General features: G+C 72.1%; 2 protein-coding genes across 7 annotated transcripts; one reads left to right on the top strand and one right to left on the bottom strand.

The window, feature by feature from the left end:
• Window positions 1-256: 256 nt before the first annotated feature.
• Window positions 257-5314, top strand: PRR7 (proline rich 7, synaptic). 4 transcript variants are annotated; one of them, XM_074603749.1, is made up of 3 exons: window positions 257-522; window positions 3869-4513; window positions 4652-5314. In XM_074603749.1, exons 2-3 carry the CDS (start codon window positions 4213-4215, stop codon window positions 5038-5040), a joined length of 690 nt encoding a protein of 229 aa, XP_074459850.1. In that variant the 5' UTR covers window positions 257-522; window positions 3869-4212; the 3' UTR covers window positions 5041-5314. The 4 variants fall into 4 exon arrangements, with proteins under 4 accessions (XP_074459850.1, XP_074459848.1, XP_074459851.1 ...); XM_074603747.1 differs by having other exon boundaries at window positions 4625-5314; XM_074603750.1 differs by lacking the exon at window positions 257-522 and adding an exon at window positions 1765-1941.
• A 650-nt stretch (window positions 5315-5964) lies between these two features.
• On the bottom strand, window positions 5965-17346 carry DBN1 (drebrin 1). 3 transcript variants are annotated; one of them, XM_074603742.1, is made up of 15 exons: window positions 17111-17346; window positions 12713-12768; window positions 12501-12613; window positions 12247-12321; window positions 12023-12169; window positions 11790-11867; window positions 11540-11691; window positions 11276-11339; window positions 11078-11137; window positions 10807-10921; window positions 9327-9464; window positions 8170-8301; window positions 6523-7094; window positions 6320-6422; window positions 5965-6175 (listed from the first exon to the last, which is right to left on the bottom strand). In XM_074603742.1, the coding sequence occupies exons 1-15, from the start codon at window positions 17194-17196 to the stop codon at window positions 6105-6107; spliced, it is 1962 nt and encodes a 653-aa protein (XP_074459843.1). In that variant the 5' UTR covers window positions 17197-17346; the 3' UTR covers window positions 5965-6104. The 3 variants fall into 3 exon arrangements, with proteins under 3 accessions (XP_074459843.1, XP_074459844.1, XP_074459845.1); XM_074603743.1 differs by lacking the exon at window positions 9327-9464; XM_074603744.1 differs by lacking the exons at window positions 12501-12613; window positions 12713-12768; window positions 17111-17346 and having other exon boundaries at window positions 11790-11901; window positions 12247-12316.
• Between the last annotated feature and the right edge of the window lie 1515 nt (window positions 17347-18861).

The following is an 18861-nucleotide window of genomic DNA, read 5'->3' as shown; positions in this document are numbered from 1 at the left end:
ACGTACAGCCACAGCTGGAACTGGCGGGGCTGGGCCCTATGGACACGACAGACCCTGGGCGAGCTCTGGGTGGGTGCTGGGGCGCTGGCGGGGGGGTCCTGGGCACTGCCCTGAGCCGTGGGGCTGTGGCGGCAGCGCCGGCACACAATTTTCAGGGGTGAAGGATGCTCTCAGCTGTTGCCTGGGCAACGGCTCCTCCTCCAGCCCACCATGTGGCTCGGGGAGCGCTCCCCCGCCTGCCTCCCCCCGCCGCCGTGGGGAAGGGGAAGGCAGCTCCCGGCCCCCGGCGCTGGCGGGGCCGGAGGCTTGGCTCCCCCGGCCTGAGGATGCCCGCGGGCCCCGCCGTGCCCCCCGCCTCCGCCTTACCCATGCCCCGAGGGAGCACCCAAGCCCCCCTGCATGGCCGCAGCCCCCTGCCCGCCGTGGGTGCCGCTCGGGCCCCCCCACAACCGCCCAGCCGGCGCTGCCGGGCTGCCGCGGCCGCGCTGTGAGGTCCGGTCGCAGGAGAAGAGTTCCAGCAAGGTGAGTCGGGGCTGGAGCCGAGGGGGCCGGGGGAGACGCAGCCACCACGGCCCCGCTCCGAGCGAGGTGGCGGGGTCTGGCCGGCGGCCGCAGCCGCTCGGTTCGGCCGTGGCGGGAGCGGGCTGCCGATGCCCGGCTTCCGCGGGTCGTCGTCCCCTGGCCGGGATGGAGGAAGTCCTTCCGGCCGGGCCCCGGCAGAACAAGGCGCCGGGTGTGCGCCCGCCGCCCTGCCCACGGGGAGGAAGCGGCGGCGGGGTCACGGCCTGCGTGGGGCACCCCCGCCGGGCACCCGCACCCCCCCGCCCGCCCGGCCTCTGGCCCTGGTGGCCCCGGGGCTGGCACGGCTCTGCCCTGTAGCCACGGTCCTGCCGCTCCTGGCACAGCCCCATGGCATCGGGTGCAGCGAAGGGAGAGTGGGGGCTCTCGCCCCCGGGGTGGGTGCAGTCCCATGGAGCCTGGGGGGGGGGGGGGGAGGCTCCCCTGGGGGCTGTGACCACCGAGAACAGCTGGTGACATGCCCCCCAACAGCAAAGAGCCCTAGAGCAGGGGGACAAGGGCTCAGATCAGGAGGGCGAGGGGTCTGCTCTGGGGCAAAGCAGCCCCCCAGGGTGCGGGGTGTCCCCAGAGCAGCCCTGTGTGTCACCCAGTGCCACCTCTGACCCCGGCTGTCCTCGGGGCCAGCCTGGCACCCCGGCCCGGCACAGCCACGTGTCCCGCTGCACCGTCCCGGCGGGGGCCATTAAGGTCTCGTTAGCGGCTGAGCTGCCCCCCGCCCCCGCCACCGTCTCTGCGCTGGTTGTCACCCCCTGAGGAGGCTGCGGCTGGCACCGGGGGAGGGGGTGACCGGCGCCCCCTGCACCCCACGGCCACCACCAGGGCAAGCGCACGGCCACCGGATGGGGGAGCCCGTGGCATCGCCCCACGGGGCATCGCGGGGCCGCCACCCCACCCGGACCGTGGGGCCGTCACCCGGGGATCCCCGGCCCCCACCCCGCGGGGCTCCCGCGGCCACCCCCGGGGATGCCACAGCCCTCACGCCACCGGCATCCGGCGCCCGTTCCCCGGTGTGTGTGTGTGTGGCGGGGGGGGGATTCCCGTGGCAGTGCCCGTTCCCCCTCCGGTAGTCCCCGCTCAGCGGCGGGTCCCGGGGCGGGGGTGCGGGGGGCCCGCCGGGTCCCTCCCCGAGCCGAGGGCGGGGCGGAGCGGCGGGGCGGGAGCCCGGGCGGGGCGGCGCGCGGCGGCGGCGCGGGAGCGCTCACCGGAGACAAAGGCAGCGCCGGGAGGCGGCGGCGGCGCCGCGCACCGGGGCGCGCACCGGGACCCCCTTCCCTCCTACCTGCCCCCCCCGCGCCCCTCACCGCCGCCGCCCTATGGAGCCGCCGCCGCCCGCCGCCTGAGCCACGTGCGCCGCCGCCGCCGGTAACGGGAGCCGCGGAGGGAGCGGGCGCGGCGCCTCCGCCTGTTGCGCGGCGCGGGGGCAGCGGGGCCGGGGCGGGGGCGCGCGGGGCCGCCGCTACCGGCAACGGCAACCGGGGGCCGGGGCGGAGGCGCGCGGCGCGTACCGGGGGCGCGCGCCCCCGGTCCGTCCCCGGCGGGCGCGCGCCCTGGGGGAGGAGGAGGAGGAGGAGGAGGAGGAGGAGGAGGAGGAAGAGGAAGAGGAGAAGGAGGGGGCTGCCGCGCCCGGCGGCGGGAGCGGGGAGGTCCCCGCCGGGGTGTCCCCCTCCCGCCGGAGGCACCGGGCGGGGATGCGACGGGGGCAGCGGGGCCCAGGCCGCGGCCGGGGGGCAGCGGGGCGGCCCCGGGGGTACCGGCGGGGCCCGGCTCGCCGGCTGCTCCCAGCCGGGCGTCAAGTCCGCTCCCCGCCCGGCGTGGGTGTCTCCTGGCCCGGCCCCGCGCCTCCCCCAGCCCGCTCGGCCCCGGCCCCGGCCGCCCCGCTCCCCCCGCACGCGCCGGCTGCAAACGCCCCCGGTCCCCAGGCGTCGCCAGCCCGCCCTGCCCCCGTTCCCGGTGTCCCCCCGGCCGTTACCCCGGTGCCCGACCCACGGCACCGCACGGGGCGCCCCCCCCCACCCCGGGGATACCCCCGGTGCCCGCGGGGAGCCTGTTGCAGCCGGGGCCGGCGAGCTCTGCCCGCACCGAGCTGGCCTTAGCCGGGCAGCGGTGGCGGCTTGGGGCACCCCAGGAAGGGGCATCCCCCCCCCAACCCCCCCAAAGACCCACATCCCGACGCTGCCTCTGCCCCCGCTTTTGTCTGCGCGATGGAGCAGCCCCCGCCTGAGCGTGGCCAGGGCTCCCCAGCTCCTTCCTTCCCCCGTCCACCCATCAGTCCTTCCGTCCGTCCGTCCGTCCGTCCATCCATCCATCCATCCTTCCTTCCTTCCTTCCTTCCGGCTGGGCTCAGCCCTCCGGCCACACTGCCCTTCCTGCTGCCCCGCAGCACCGGTGGCCCCACCACAGTCCCCTCGCTGGCAGCGTGGCCCTGCCCCATGGGGCAGATGGGGACCCCACGCCCCTTCGCCAAGTGGAGGCACATGGGAGCCCCAGCATCTCTGCGGTCACCCTGCCCTCGGCCACCGCCACTCTGGCGCTCACCCTCCTCCCTGCTCCCCCGCGGCAAACCCCTTCGCTCCCACACCGCCATAATAATAATCCTGACGGATGCTTACGTACGTGCCTGCCTGCGAGCACCCATGGGTGCCGCTGATGTGCACAGACCCCCCCCGGCACATGTAGTCCCAGTTTGGTGCTCAGCTGGACGTGACCGAGCTGTCACCCTCCCTAAAGGCAGGGACCTGGCAGAGGTGACGGTTCCCATCACTGCCACTCCCTCCCTGCATCGCCGTGTCGGGGTGCCACCATCCCCTGAGCATCCCCAGTGGCCATCAGGCTAGCGATGGCCATGGTGCATGTGCTCCCACAAGTGCCACGTGCCGCAGGCAGCCGGCCGCTGGCTCCACGCGTCCCTCATCCTCCCTGGGACACCCCGGGGCACGCTGCTGTGGGGCAGCACAGGGGCCGAGCTGCCCGGGCTCTGCAGCCGTCTCAGGGTGCGCTGGGTGGGCAGGAGGGGGGGATGCCAGCGGATGCCCCGTGACCTCAAGGGTGTCGATGCTGCGGGGCCGCAGCATCCCTCTCCCGCCCTGGGGTGCCCAGCAGCGCCCTGGCAGGGTGCTGGGGCGGGGGAGTGTGCGGGTTTGCAGCCGTGGGGGCGACGGCGGGGATGCGCGTGGGGCCGGGCACGGCTCCCCACCGGCTGCGGGTGCCGCTGCGCATGTGGAGCGAGTCGCCATGGGAACGGGGCGGCCGCGTTCCCGCCACGCTCACGCTCACGTCTGTCTCGTTGCAGGGCCCCCTCCCCGGCGGCCCCCTCCCAGCGATGGGCAGCGGCACCCCGCCGGCCCCGTCCCCCCGCCGCCCGCCCCGCCGGCCCCCTGCCCCACCGCCTGCCCAGCGCACCCAGGCCTGACCCACCCGCTCCAGCCCCCCCCGGCTCCATGGCGAGGACGGACCCCTGACGGCGGGCGCCCGCGGGCCGGAGGAGACGCCGCCGGGCACGGCCCGGGGAGATGCCCTCGGTGGCCCTGAGAGCATCGGGTCCTGCCCTGGCCCTGCCACCGCCCTGAGCATCCCGTCCCCCACCCCGAGGGCAGGGAGAGGCAGGGGCCTCCCCCCCCGGGGCCGGCAGCCAAGATGGTGATGTCCCAGGGCACCTACACCTTCCTCACCTGCTTCGCGGGCTTCTGGCTCATCTGGGGGCTCATCGTGCTGCTGTGCTGCTTCTGCAGCTACCTGCGGCGGCGGGTGAAGCGGCAGCAGGAGGAGCGGCTGCGGGAGCAGAGCCTGCGCGCGCTGGAGCTGGAGCCGCTGCACTATGAGGGTTACGGGGGCAGCCCCCCCGGCATCGCCATTCCCCACCGCCTCCGCCTTGAGCCCCACCATCATCACCCCCACCACCACATCCCGCCCCCCCGGCCCTGGAGCTGCCGGCACGGTAAGGAGCAGGGAAGGGGCTCTCGGCTTCCCTACAGCGCGTGCCTCCCCCCCTTTTTTTCGGGGGGGGGGATATGGTACAAGAGCTGGGGCGCAGCACTGATGGCAGCAGGGGTCCGGGGGGGTCTTTGCCTTGCAGAGTCGGACCTGTCGAAGCCGCCGTGCTACGAGGAAGCGCTGCTGATGGCGGAGCCCCCCCCGCCGTACAGCGAGGTGCTGATGGACACGCGGGGGCTCTACCGCAAAATCAACGCCCCCTTCCTGAGCCACGAGCGGCTGGAGAAGCAGGAGCAGCCCCCCAGCTACAAACCCCTTTTCCTGGACGCCGGCTACGGTTCGGCGCTGCACCTGCCCCGCTCGGCCAGCCCCGGCCCTGCCTGCCCGGACCTCTACCTGCAGGCAGAGTGCTCCCCCCGCATGTTTCCCAGCTGGACGGACTCGGAGCTCAGCAGCAGGGACACCTACGAGCCGGGACCCTGGCACCTCCCGGTCTCCATGCCCCTCTTCGGCAGGACTACCGCTGTCTAACGGCGGCCCCGAGGGACCCACCCCCCCGCCCCGGACCTTGCCGCGGGTGCCCCTCCGGCACCGGAGAGGTGTGGGGGGGTTGGTTTCGGTTGCCCGCGTCACCCCCGGGGACACCCGCCCCGGTGCGGGCCATCGCCGCCGGCGCGGAAGGGGCTGGTTCCCCGTCTGGCCCCCGCCGGCCCCCCCATGGCCGGGGGCGCTGGGGACCCGGACTCTGCTCTGTTTCTTAAATTTTTTGTTTGTTACGGTTTGAGAATAAAAGTTTGTGGCTCGGGTTCGCCTCCCAGCGGGCTGGCATCACGGAACCCCCCCAAGGGCGGTGCCCCCCCCCCAACCCTCCCCAGCCCCCCCCCAGCAGGCTGCAGCCCCCGTGGGAGTCGCTTTATTTATTAACAGACATGAGCACACCGCCGGTACAGAACTTGTGCTTTCCAAAAACAGTTACCGTAAGGGGGGGGGGAAAGAGGGGCCAAGCGGGGGCCAAGCTGGGGGGGGAGGAAGGGGGGGTCCCGGCAGGGAAGGAGGGGGGGAGGGCAAAAGCCCCACACCAGTTCCCCACCGGGGTTTGGGGAGGGGGGGGGGGCGCCGCCGGCTGCAGCCTCGCCTCGGTCAGGTCACTTTATTGCCATATTCATTTATTATTATTATTATTATTCCTTTTTTTTTTTTTTTTTTTTTTCTGAACTCGTGCAAAGTCGGGGGGGGACTCCTGGGGGGCACGAAGAGAGCGAGGACCCCATCCCACAGCCGGGCAGGGGATGCGAGCGTGCCCCCCCCCCACCCTCTTCAAAAGGGCTCTGGGGCAGCTGGGGGGGGGGACTGCTAAGGGCAGGGGGGGGCTGACACAGCTCCTACCGACAACTTAAAAAAGAGAGAAGGAGATTGGGGGGGGGGGGGCTGTAAAAGGTGCCCCGGGGTGGGGGCGCAGGGGGACGGCCCCCACCCGGAGACCTCATCCTGCGGGGCCCCGGCGGGGCGAGGGGGGGGCCCGGCCCCCGGCTGCGGCCCCCCCGCGCCCCGCGCCGGCCGGGGCGGGCTGCCTGCACCAGCAGCGGGGCTCGGGCTTACAGGCCCCCCCCGAAGCTCTCCTCCTCCTCGGGCAGGGGGTCCGCGTCCCAGCACGTGATGTCGATCTCTGGGGGACAGGGAAGATTGGTCCGGGGCGGGGGGGTCAGGGTGGCATAAGGTGCCCCATGGCAGGGGGGGGTGTCAGGGTGGCATGGGGGTGCCCCACGATGGGACGACCCCCCCCACCACCACCACCACCATCCCCACTCACCTGGGGGCTTGTTGTAGAAGACAGGCTGGGGGGCTTTGGCCGACAGCTCCTCGGGGGGGGGCACCTCCTCCTCCTGGGACTGGCTGAAGTAGCCCTCGCTGGCCTGGGGGGCGCAGGTGGTCAGCTCACACACCCCCTCCCCCCCCCCCAGGCTGCCCCATCACCCCCCGACACACATTCTCCCTCCCCCGGGTGACACTCACCTGCTCCCCACGACCCGGCGTCCCATCCTTGGGGGCCATCTCCCCGTTGGTGATGGGGGGGGTCTCCCGGCCCTGGGCGTCCTCCTGGGGGGCACGCTGGCAGCCAAGCCCCCGGGTCTGGGGGTCCCCTGTGCCGGCTGCCTCCTCCTCCTCCTCCTCCTCCTCCTCCTGCTCCGCGTCGCAGAAGGTGGCGGGGGGCTCGGGCAGCTCATCCAGGCTCAGCAGGGGCCCCTCGTCGGGCAGCGTGGCCGGGGGACCCTCGGGGACGGGGGTGGCGGGCAGGGGCCAGGCAGCAGGGGGGGTCGCCCCGTCGCTCTGCCACAGGTCGATGAGGCTCTCGGCGTTGGGGGCCTCCCCAGGCTGGGGCTCGGCGGCCGCGGGTAGTGGGGAGGGCTCGGCGGTGGGCTCCAGGGTCACCAGGTCCCCCAGGGCATCACCCCCCGCTGTCCACGCCGGCCTGGGGTCGGGCTCGTCCCCAGGGGGCTCGGTAGCCTTGTCCTCGGGGCCCGGGAAGGGCCAGTGCTGCTCAGGGGCGGCTGGCCCGGTCTCCTGGGTGCCGGGGCTGGGGGAGTCTGCAAGGTGGGGGGGAACAGCAGTCAGCGGCCACAGATCCCCCTCCTCATCCAGGGCTGGGGGACACCCAGGGACAGGGCTGCAGCTGGAGAGGGGGGGGTTCCCTGGACTGGGAGCGATGGGGAGATGCTGGGGGGGTGGGTGGGAGTGGCTGGGCAGGGATGGGACCAGTGGCACACACCACAGGGACCAAGGTGGGGGAAGTGATCCTTTGGGATTGCGGGGTGGCGGGGGGGGGGGGGAGGTGGCGGGGATGGCTGGGCCTTTCTTGGTGGGGGGAAGAGTGGCTGGAAGGGGCCGGGGGGGGAATGCGGAGGGGATAGGGAGGGATGCCCTGGGAAGTTGCAAAGGGGAAAGCTGGGATGCACCAAGGGATGCAAAGGGACCAGTGAGGAGCAGCAGGGACACATGGCGGAGGGGCGCGGGGTGGGGGGGGGTCAGCAGCAGAGCTGGCTGGGATGCAGCGGGACAGCAGGGAGAAAGCAGCAACACTGGCAGGGGCGTAACTGGGGGGTGGCGCAGATAGAGCAGAGTCGCATCGGGGGGTGCAGCAGGGAGCGCTGGGGTGATGCTGCAGAGCCGGAGGGCATGTACGGAGAGGCGGGGGGGTGGGGGGGGATGCACTGGCGATGGCAGAGACGCACTGGCTGGGGCGATGCACTGGAGATGGGGGGAGGCATGGGGCGGGCGCAGCAGAGGCAGCAGGGATGCACTGGTGTTGGAAAATGCACTGGAGACAGCAAGGATGCAACAATGCCGGCGGGGATGCACTGGGGCGGTGCCGGGGGTGGGGGGGGGGGCGTGCAGCAGAGACGGCGGGGATGCACCGGCGCGGAGCAGCGGATATGGCGGGGATGTGCTGAGGGGACACAGCAGAGCCAGCGGGGGACATCCCAAGGGATGCAGACGGGACAGCATGGATGCACTGAGCGATGCAAGGGAGGGTTGGCAGGGTTGCAGTGCTGGGGCTGCAGCGGGGGCTGCATCGAGGGCTGCATCGGGGGGGGGGGATACGCGGCTGGGAACCGCAGGGATGTGCCGGGCAGCCCCAGGCCGTGGGATCCCTGTGCCCACCTTTGGGCGTTGCCGGCGTCTCGTGGGCCGAGGCGCGGGTGCCCGGCTCGCCCAGCGGCGTGGCGGCCGGGCTGGGCTCGCAGGGGCTGCAGCCCGCTGCCGAGGCCTTGCGGTAGGCGTCCGACTGGCTGCCTGCGGACAAGGGAGACGGGGTGGCGTGGGGGAGCTGCCCACGCTGTTGCCGGGGGTGGGGGGGGGATCCAGCACCACCCCTGCTCCTGCCCCACGCCAATGCAGCCACAAGCTGTCAAATGCACGTCTCCATGTACCTGCCACCGCGTCGTCCCCCTCCTGCGGTGGCGGGACAGAGGCACCCGGGGGTGCAGCAATCACCGCGCCACCCACGTCCCGGGCATCCCCACCGGTGCCACGCAGCCGCAGCCCCCACATCTGCCATGTCTGGGGACAGCCAGCCCCGAACCTGCTGTGGCACACGCCGGCTCTGCCCACGCATCACCCGGCTGCGCCCTGGCACAGCCTCTCCTCCACAGGCACAGCTCTGTGCCCCGCTACCCCCCGGCCAGGGGGCACAGCCCCACATGGCCCCAGGCACCGCCTGGCTCCGTCTGCCCCATGGACACAGCCCCACACGATCCTGGGCACAGCCTTTTCCATCCCGTGCTGCCCCATGGGCACAGTCCTGCGTGGTCCAGGGCACATCCCTGTCACCTCCTGCCCCATGGGCACAGCCTGCCCCATCTCCAGCTGCCCCATGAGCAGAACCTGCCCTGTGCCCCCTCTATCCCACGGGCACAGGCTGCTCCATCCCATGGCAGAGCACCATCTCCCCAGGCACCGCTCTGCCCTGTCCCACGGGCACAGCCTGCCTGGTGCCCCCTCCTCATACCACGGGCACAGCCAGCCCCACGGGCACAGCCTGACGCATCCCCCCACCCTGGGGGCACGGCGCCCACCATGGGCGCAGCCCCAGACGGGGCGTTCAGGGTGTCCATGGGTGCGGGTGCAGCCCCCCCTTGGGTGCCCGTCCCTCTCGGGGTGCCCATGGCAGGGGCGCTGCCTCTGCCGTCGGTCCCACGGCTCCGTCCTCGCACCCCCCTGGCCCCAGTGTGCCGTGGGGCTGGGGTGGGCTGTGGGGCTGCCACCCGCGGCTTGGCACGCCCCCGGAGCTGCACACCCGGGGGCTCCCAGCTACCTACATGGGAAGAAAGAGGAGAGATTTGGGGTGCGGTGGCAGGTGATATAGGGAAAGGGGGTCCGCGGGGGGGAGGAGGAGGAGGAGGAGGAAGAAGGCGGCCCACTGTCAGCTGTCTTTATGAAAGGACAGTGCAGACGACCTGCCGAGAGAAAGACAGACAGACAGACGGACGGAGAGAGAGAGAGCAAAGAGATGGGTCAGTCCCTGCTCAGCACGGCCATGGCGGGGCCGGGGCACTGGGGCACCGGGACGGGAGGACAGCAGGATGGGAGGCAGCACCGACAGCAGGACAGGAGGATGGCGGGACAGGAGGACAGAAAGACAGCAGGACGGAAGGACAGGAGGCAGCATTAAGTAGCCAGATGGGGAGAGAGGCCAGACACGGCCATGGGGCCAACTATCTGCTCAGGCACAGCGTGGCCCCACAGCATGGCCCCACGGCACAACCCACGGCACAACCCACGGCACGGCTCCACAGCTTGGCCACAACACACCGCACGACCCACAGCACAGCCCCACAGCATTGCCCCGAGGCACAAACCCCACGGCACAGCCCCACGGCACAGCCCATGGCACAGCCCATGGCATGGTCCCACAGCAAGAAGACACATCACAGGTTCCCCTGCCCCCGGCACAGCCCCCCGAGCACAGCACCCTAGCAGGACCCCCAGCACAGCCCCACGATGTGGCCCCACGACCGGAGGTGCCCACCAGGACAGCCAGCCCATGCCCTAGAGCCACAAAGAGCCAGTCTGGGCTGGACCCCAGACTGTGGGGCACCCCCTTCCCGGTCACCCCCACCCCATGGCCATCCCTCCGCAGGGACAGCCCCACTGCCACGGCCAGAGACCTGCTGCCATCACCCCGACCCAAAAGCAGGGTGTCCTGCACCGCCACAGGCACCCACCCTGGCAGCGGGGACCCTGGGGTGGGCACGGCATGGGGGTGCCCCACACGTGCCCCACTCCCTCCTGTCTCTTTTAACTGACCCCATGGGAAGAGCTTCCTTCCCAAGCCACCCCCTGGACCCCCAGGTGCCACCCCAGCTGCACCCTGGCCATGCTGCCAGCCTGGCTGCTGCCGCGGTGCCGTGACGGGTGGGCAGACGACACCAGAGCGAGCAGGGAGCAGGATGCGCCCCGTCCTTGCAGACCTCCCCCTGGCACCCAGCCCCTGCCCAAGCTGCCGCGGCGGCAGGGGCCACACGGTGCGGTGGTGGTGGCGGCGGTGGTGGTGGCGGCGCGGCAAAGCAGGACGACCCCCTGCCATCCTCGTGCCCCTGGCACCCACCATCACGGCACTGGGGATGGCACGGGGGACATCACCCCCCCAACATCACAGCCCTTCTGCCCCCAGAGCCTGCTGTGACCTGCTGAGCTGCGGAGAGCCCCAGCGGCACCGTACTCACCTGCTCCGCAGCCCGCAGACCCCCCGGCCTCTCCGTGCCCCCCCCGGTGCCCATAGCCCCCCCAGCCCCTCACCTGTCCTGTGGCTGCCCGGCGAGACGGCGTCGCTGCTGCCCGATGCCACCCGCTCCTGCTGCTTGAAGAAGTCCCGGGGGTTGTCGGGCCGCTGAGCGATGATGGCAGCAGCCTCCTGTGGGGACGGGGGAGGCTGAGACCCACCGCCCTGGTGGCATGGGGCTGTGGGACCACCCCCCCATGCACCCCCCCGCTGGGTCCCCATCCAGCTGTGGGCACCGCTGCCTGGGGAGCAAGGACCGGCACCGGGCACGGCCGCCGCCGGACTCACCTCCACCTCTGACTCCGATTTCCTGAGCTGCTGCCTGTCGTCCTCTTCTTGCTGGTCCCCCTGGGAAGAGACTCGGTGTCACCCCTCCCCGGCCCTGGGGTGCCCTGGGGGCCCGGCTGGGAAAAGCCATTCCCTGGGGGCGGTGCCAGGCGGCAGCTCCGGCTCCGATCCTGGCCCTGTGCCCGCTGCCACACTTACAAAGATGGACTGCTCCTTCAGGCGCTGCCGGGCCTCCTCCGCCTCCATGCTCTGCTGCTTCCGCCTGCCATGGGGGCACGGGAGAAGGGCTGGGCACCGGCTCCTGCCAGCCCCTGCCCGCCAGCCCCTGCCCAGCCCCATCCCTCGTGGGGACAAACACCCATGCGCCCACCCAGCCGCTCGCGGCACGCGCACAACCGTGCTCTGTGTGCGACCATCCCGCGTCTCACGGGACAGAGCCACCCCCCCCGGACCCTGCCGTGCCTGTGCTCCTCGATCTGCTCCTCCCGCTCCCGGTAACGCCGCTCCCGCTCCTCCTGCTCCAGCCGCTCCTGCTCCATCCGCTCCTGCTCGAACCGCAGCCGGGCGTCCAGGGCCTTTTTCCGCTCCTCCTCTTTACGCAATTCCTCCTCTTTCTGGTGGAGGGGGGATGAAGGACAGGGCTGCTCATCAGCCGGCCGGTGGCTCGCCCCACTCCCCGGGGGCCGTCGGTTGTCCCCCTCCCATATCCCACCTTGGCTTGTTCCCAGAACTGCTCCCGGTTGAGCCGCTTCATCTCCACGGTGGCGTCGGTTTTCTGGTAAGTGGTGCCCTGGGACGGAGGAGAGGCGGGGGGGGCGGAGGGGCTGGGATCAGCGAGGGGGAATAACAGTAAGCGGCACAGGGGGTGACGGACTGCGGCAGACAGGAGCCCCGGGCGGGAGGGATGCCCCGCGCCCGCCACCATCGCCGTAATGGGGACATTACCACGGGCTCGGCGTTCTCGTCCTCCCGCAGCCGCAGGCGGTGCAGCACCGGGCTGGAGACGCGGGCCAGCCCGTTGGAGAGCCGCTGCCCGATGGCCCCTGGGTCGATGTCCTCCACGCTGCTGGCGTTGACGATGACATCCACGCCCTGGAGGGGAGCAAGCGGCCATCAGGGACCGGGGTCGGTGCCCTGGCAGCATCATCCCCTTCCCCAGCATCACCCACCTGGAAGAACTCGGCGATCTTGGCCACGTGGCTGGCGCAGGCACACTTGCGGGCGTCTGGCACATCCTCGCCCACCTGTGGTAGCCGGGGAGAAGCAGCAGGGTGACCCCAGCCCCATTGACCACCATGGGGCAGCGGGACTGCGGGACACCCGCATGGCTGGGGTCCTCCCTCACGCCCAGCCATGTCCCTGCCAACGCTGCAGCCCCGGTGGGCATGGCCTCCCCTCCCCCCAGCACGGCCTCCCCACTCACCCAATTGACGAGGACATATTTGGGGAGCACGGCCTGGGGGTCCTTGACGCTGCAGAAGCCATACATCACCTTCTGGATCTCAAAGTGGCCGGAGAGCTCCAGCAAACCTCCACCTGGCACGGCACCATCAGCCCACGTCCACCCAGCACCAGGATGGGTGCCGGGGAAAACGTCGGCAGAGCCAAGCCGGCTGCAGGGACAGGGGACCTTACCTCCCGACGCTGCCAGTTTCAGGTCATCGGAGCCATCCTCGTACGTGTAGAGGGCCCTGGGGAGACAGTGTGGGTGATACGCGTCCCGGGGGAAGCGTGGGATGCCCCATCCTCCCCATCCTGCTAACACTGACCAAGGTCATTGGGGGACCGTCCAGGTGTCCCCAAGCCCCCACACAGCCATCCCAACCCCTTGTGCATCGCCACCGCAAAAGGACAGGCTGAGAGGGCAGGCAGGACTGTGGGCAGAGCCTATCCCCCCCACCCTGCCGGCTGGCAGCCATGGGGCAGGGTCCCAAGGTTGGGGACAGAGGGGTCACTTGGGCACAGGGACCAGCTGGCTGCCGTGCCATGCCACAAGCCATGGTGGCCTCGCAGCTCCTCGCACGCCTGTCTCTGTCCCCCCCCGACCCCGCCGGTTACCGACCGGCTTTGGGGACAGCCCCATGCCCTGGCAGGGAACTCGGGGACACTCACATGCCCGGCTGCGTGAGCCACTGGCCCGGCAGGCACCAGGCTGGGGGAGGACGCCGGAGCACCAGCAGCAGCAAATCAATGTGCCGCCAGGGTGTGATGGGGCCGTCATGGAGACCGTTCCTTGGAAACCGTTCCCGGCGGATGGGAAACCCCCTTTTGCTCCCGCCGCGCCCTGTCCGGCCCCCCCCGGGGCTCCATGGGGACCCCCCGCCTGCCCGCACCTCCCCAGGGGCGTGCAGCCAGGTGGGGGGGGGGGAGGACGCATGCCAAATCGGTCCAGGGCGGGTGGGCGAGGGGATGGATGTTGCTAAGCAACCAGCATCCTCCATCACCACGGCAACACCCCCCCCCCCCTCCATCCCAGCTGGGATGCAGCTCGCCCCGATGACGAGGTGATTAGCGGAGGGGAGCGGGGGAGGCAGGCAGGCAGCGGGGACCTGCCGGGGCCTGGCAGGCACCCAAACCTGCCTGCCACCGTCACGCGCTGCGCCCGGAAAGCCGGGGCTGCCTGTGCTGGACACCCCCCGCCACCACCACCATCCCTGCACTGGGGCGGGCAGGCGGCTCTGCCCATCATTCTGCCGGCAGCGCCCGCGCGGTGCTTGCTGGAGAGCCAAAATCCCCACGGTGCCGCGCAGATCCGTTCTCACCCGAGCTCACAGCTTCCAGACGGAGGCTGGGCTCAGGAATGGGAATCGGGGGGGCCTTGACAGGCAAAGCCCCCCCAAAACCGGGGCCATGGCTGGACCCTGGGAGCCGAAAAACAAGGGGAAGGAAGGCGGGTGCCTGACATGGAGGGGGCCTCCCTCCACACCCCCCCCCGGGCACCCACCACCCTCTAAGCCCCCGGCAGCGAGCCGCATATAATTGCACCAACAAGATTGACTTTAATCCGCACATCCCGATCCTGCTAATCGGCCGCCCCAGCCGGCGCAAAATCCCAGCCTGGAGCCGGCAAAGCAGCTGCAAAGCGTCGTCTGCGCTGCCCGCGCCAGGGAAGGGCGGCAAACGCAGCCCCTGCCTGCAACCGCAGCCCCGGCCCGGGGACCTGCTGTGATCCCCCAGGAACGGGGGGGTGGGCGGCAGCATTTTGGGGGAGCCCAGGGCCGCATGGAGGGGCTGGGGGCTTGCAGGGTGGGATGCAGCTGGCTGCAGAGAGGAGAAAACAAGTAGGGCAGAGCCGTGGCATCGCTGCCTGGGGAGCCTGTGGGTGCTGGGGACACCCACTGCCCGCTCTTTCCCCCCCCAAGACCCCTGCCATGCAGGATGGCCCCTGAGCACAGTGCTGCTGCCTGCACCCAGGGGTGCTCCCAGGGCAGACGGGGCTTGGCAGGGTCCCGTCATGCCGGGCACCGCCGCAGAAACAGCCGTGCCTCGAGCATAGCCTGGTGGCATAGCCTGACCCCACACTGGGATGGAGGATCCGAAGGTTTCCAGTCTGGGGGCCAGCGGGGCCATGCTGGGGCCAGCAGCATCCCCGAGGGTGCCCCCAGGGACCCACAGCCCAACAGCATCACCACGAGCCCTGGCAGAGGGGACCAGCCATGCCACGGCGGGTGCAGGCAGCATCATGCATCACTTACTTACCCACTTCCATGGGATTTAATCCCTCCACCCCACCCATACAGCCCCTGCCCACCTGCCCCAGGCTTCAGCACATGGGGCACCCGTGGGTGACGTGCCCCACGTGCCCAGGGAGGAGGGGTCCCCACAGTCGGGGGACTCCAGCAAGGATCCCGCATCACCCCACCAAGGGGACAGCAGCCTCGCTGCCCTCGCACGGCCCCATCGCTCACCGGAGCAGCCATCCAGCCCCCGTGGGTACCAGCACCCAGGGCACCCTCTGCTGCCTGCCCCCCCCCACCGTGGCCGAGGTGGGGGGAGCATTGCCCCAGCCTGCCTTGCCCCAGCCCGGGCACATGTGTTTCCAATGTGGCTGAGAGCTCCAGGGAGTCGGCGTGCTCAGAAAGCAGCACCAAATTCCTTTCCGATCGAGTAATGGGCCCCAGCAGCCTCCGCGGGGCCGGGCAGGGGGAGGGGACACTCGGACCCTCCAGGACTGGGCTCAGGGCGGGGGGGAATCCCAGACTAAACACAGGGATCCCGGCCGGGCGAGAGCGCGGCATCCCCCGGCACCAGCCCAGGGCCGGGCTCCAGCACAGTGTCCTCACGGCCCCTGGCTCAGCCACGCTGGGCCACCGCCGGGGGACGGTCCCCATCCCCCCCCGCCCAAGGCAGCCCCCTGAGCATCACCCCTCATCCTGCACCCGGACACCGGGCCCTGCAGCGGGGATGCTGCTCCCAGTGGCACCAAGAGCCGGGAACCCCTGGTGACTGCGGGATGGAGGGGCTGGGGATGATGGGGTGAGCTCAGCCCTAAGGATGGGGATGGCGGGGGCTCGTTACCCAGTCGGGGCTCAGTGCTGCAGGAGGGGGGGCCTGGCCCCGGCACTCGCCTTCCCAGGAACCGTTTCTGCTGCTCTCAGCAGCTTTGGCAGGGAGGGCTCCTTTGCAGCGGATGCCGGGAAGCGAGATGTACCCAGGGCTGACAGCTGCCTCCTGGCCGGCAACATGCACCGCACTCGCCCACAGCGCCCTTGGGCTGGCGGCGGGACTGCAGGGCTCCCCGGAGACCTGGGATTGGTGGGGAGGGGGACATGAACAGGCCCACACAGCCCGGGGGTGTCCCAGCCCTGCCCTGAGAGCAGGGACCCGGCTAGAGAGCAGCATGCACCCCTGGTGGGTACCCTCCCGCTGGGCGCTGGGTGCCCCCCAACTGGGCGGTGGGTGCACAACACGCACCCCGGCCAGCGAGCAGCATAGACAGCATGCGCCCCGCACCCAGTGCTGCCCAGTACTGCCTCTGCCCACCCAGCTGCACCCCAGGGTGCCGGGAGCACCCCCCACGCATGGCGCAGGCATCCCAGTGGGGCAAGGAGGGTGTTCTGGGGGCCAACGGCCACAGCCAGCCCCACGGCACCCGGGTGGGGCTGGGAGATGTGGGTGGGTGCTGGGGAGAATTGGTGGTGGCGGTGGGGAGATGCTCCCTGCGGGCTCCTGCGCCGGCTGCAGCAGGGTCTGGATCCGGCCGGGTCCCGGCACCCGCAGCACGGGGTGCCCAGCTCGGGAGGTGCAGGCAGGGCAGGGCAGCCCGGGGGCTCCCGCTGGGGGAGGCCACCACTCGCCCGGAGCCCGCAGCAGCCCCAGCCCGGCAGGGTGGTCCCGGGCCGGCGCACCGCGACCCCCCGGGGACGGGGGAGCCCGAGGATGGGGGTCCCCAGGAGGTGGCGGGGGACGAGGGCAGCGGAGCCGAGGGGGGATGCCGGCCCCCCGCGGCCGCAGGCCTCGCTCCGCCGGGGCAGAGGTGCCGGCCGCTGCCGGAGCATCGCCGAGGCCGGCCGGCAGCGGCGCCGGGCCGGGGGCGCCCCGATCCCCGCCCCTCCTCCCCCGGGCGCCCCTCGCCCGCGGCTCCGGCTCCAGACAATGGGGAGGGACCCGGTGCCGGGCCCAGCAGCGGGGGGACCCCCCGCGCCCTCCCCGCCCTGCGCGGACCCCCCGCTCCCCGCGCTCGCTGCCCGGCGGGGGGTCGGGCCGTGCCGCGGGCTCCCGGGGGCGGCGGGTCCCGGTGCTCGCACGTGCCGGCCCGGCGCAGACAAAGCGGAGACCGCGCCCCGGCCCGGTGCGGCGGCGGCGGGCAGGTGCGGGCACCGGGGGCGGCGGGCCGGACACACACACACACACACACACACACACACACACACACCCCGCCCGCCTTTGTGTGCCGGGGCTGCCGGCACCGCGGGCCCGGGGCGGCGGGGGGCGCAGCGCGGGGCGCGGCCGGTGTTACCGGGCGGCTCCGTGCACAAAGGGCGGCGGCGGCGGCGGGGACAAAGGGGCGGCGGCGGCGGCGGGCGCGCTCACCAGTCGGTGGGGCTGTCCTCGCCGATCACGTCCTGGTAGGAGGCGAGCAGCTCCAGGCGGTGCGCCGCGAAGCCGACGCCAGCCATGGCGGGGCCGGGATGCTGCCGGGGGGACCGGAGGGACCGGCCGCCTGCCCGCCTCCGAGACACTGCCGCAGCGGCCGGGCGGAGGGGCGAGCGGCGGGGAGGCTCCGCCCGCCGCCGCGCCCGGTCCTAGCGCCGCGAACGGCGGCCCCCCCCCCCCTCCGCCCCCCCCAGCCCGGCCCCCGCCCCCGCCCCGGCCCCCGCCGCGCCCCCGGGGCGCCCCCGGGGCACCCCGCCGGTTGCGCCGCCGGGCATCGTGCTGGGACCCCCGGGGTGCGGGCAGCACCGCCCCCGCCCCGAGTTGCCCCCCGCGCACGGTTCGCCCCCGGGATCTCGCAGCCCGGGCTCCGCTCTGCCCCCGCACCCCGGGCCGCCCCCCGCCGCGGGGAACCCGAACCCCGGGAACCCGTGCCCCGGCTCAGCCGCCTCCTGGGAACCTGCACCCCGGGGCGTTCGGCACCCTGGGCTCCCCCCTCTGCCCTGGGGGTCCTGTGCTACCCCCTCCCGCGGACCCTGCACCCCTGGGACCTCGCATGCTGGGTGCTCCTCTGCAGCACCCCAGACCCCCCCCTGCCCTGTGTCCCCTCCACCCTGGGGACAGAGTGCGTCTGGAACCCTGTGCCCTCAGTTCCCCTCTGCCCCAAGACCCGGTGCCCTGAGGTTTCTTTTCCAAGGGCATGGCACCGTCACGTCCAGCCGCGCCCCTGCTGCTGCACGAGGTGTCTGTGGGTGCTGCCTTTGTAGGGACCCCTTTGCTGCCCGCCTGTCCCTCCATCCCCGCCGCTCCCAACGCCCCCCCCGGTCTCCTCAGGACCCGCCAGGCTGTGCACGACAGCACCTTTTCCAGGAGGTTTTTGCCTCCGTGTGAACCCACAACGTTGCTTTCGCGCTGACCCATGCAGGGCTCTGCGGGGGCTCCCAGCTGGGTCCAGGGCAGCATCACCCTGCCCCTCCCTGCCCCCCCAACCCCCATCACCGACACATCCCGGACCAGAACCATGCCGAAGGCATCTCCATGCCGGAGCGGCAGTGGGGAGCGTGCAGGGCCTGATCCCCGCAGGTTGGTGGCTCTTCCCGAACCAAGCCCTTCAGAGCAGCCTGTGGATGAGCCCCCCCGAGATCAGTGGGATGCAGGACAGGGTGCTGCGGGCCCTGCCTGCTCCCCCCACGCCTGCACACCCTCCTTGCAGCCACATTTCCGAGCCAGGCCAGAGCCGGAGCCGCCCTAAGAGGCTGCAAGAGTTTGTGGACAGCTGTGGAGCAGCTGCCGGGGCCAGCGCGGGGGCCGGGGCTGCGTCAGGCACCCCACGAGCAGCTCAGGCGGCTTTGGGGGTGGATGTGGTGGGACCCCGCTCAGGGACATGGTGGGAGCCCTGAGCCTGCCGCCGCCAGGCTTTGTTCTCCGAGCAGGGCGGCAGCGGCCCCTCCCCAGGCTCCACCTCCGCAGCCCACCCGAGACCCTCCTTCCGCTGCCTCTGCACAAGCTCCTCGCATGGTGCGCAGAGCTGGTGGGCAAGAGCAGCTCCCGGCGGAGCGCGGAGGCACCTTGGGTGGTAAGAGACGTCATCAGTAGGGACCAGAGGCAACAGGGTGCCAACCAGAAGGGGCTGAGCCCTCAGCGGGTGCAGGCCTTGCACAGCAGAAGGGAGATGCTCGGCTCCCGCTGCT

This window comes from Larus michahellis, chromosome 11 (assembly GCF_964199755.1).
Source record: "Larus michahellis chromosome 11, bLarMic1.1, whole genome shotgun sequence".
NCBI classification, from domain to species: domain Eukaryota; kingdom Metazoa; phylum Chordata; class Aves; order Charadriiformes; family Laridae; genus Larus; species Larus michahellis.
This window is presented reverse-complemented; position numbering and strand designations above follow the sequence as displayed.

What these genes read in the sequence shown, in the direction of transcription:
- DBN1 (XM_074603742.1), bottom strand. Translation starts at nt 17,196, where the DNA reads ATGGCTGGCGTCGGCTTCGCGGCGCACCGCCTGGAGCTGCTCGCCTCC. An exon ending in GAGGACAGCCCCACCGACTG is followed by an intron (nt 12,769 to 17,110) that starts GTGAGCGCGCCC and finishes CTGTCTCCCCAG; the next exon opens with GGCCCTCTACACGTACGAGG. An exon ending in TGAAGGAGCAGTCCATCTTT is followed by an intron (nt 11,138 to 11,275) that starts GTAAGTGTGGCA and finishes GTCTCTTCCCAG; the next exon opens with GGGGACCAGCAAGAAGAGGA.
- PRR7 (XM_074603747.1), top strand. Translation starts at nt 4,213, where the DNA reads ATGGTGATGTCCCAGGGCACCTACACCTTCCTCACCTGCTTCGCGGGC. An exon ending in GCCCTGGAGCTGCCGGCACG is followed by an intron (nt 4,514 to 4,624) that starts GTAAGGAGCAGG and finishes TGATGGCAGCAG; the next exon opens with GGGTCCGGGGGGGTCTTTGC.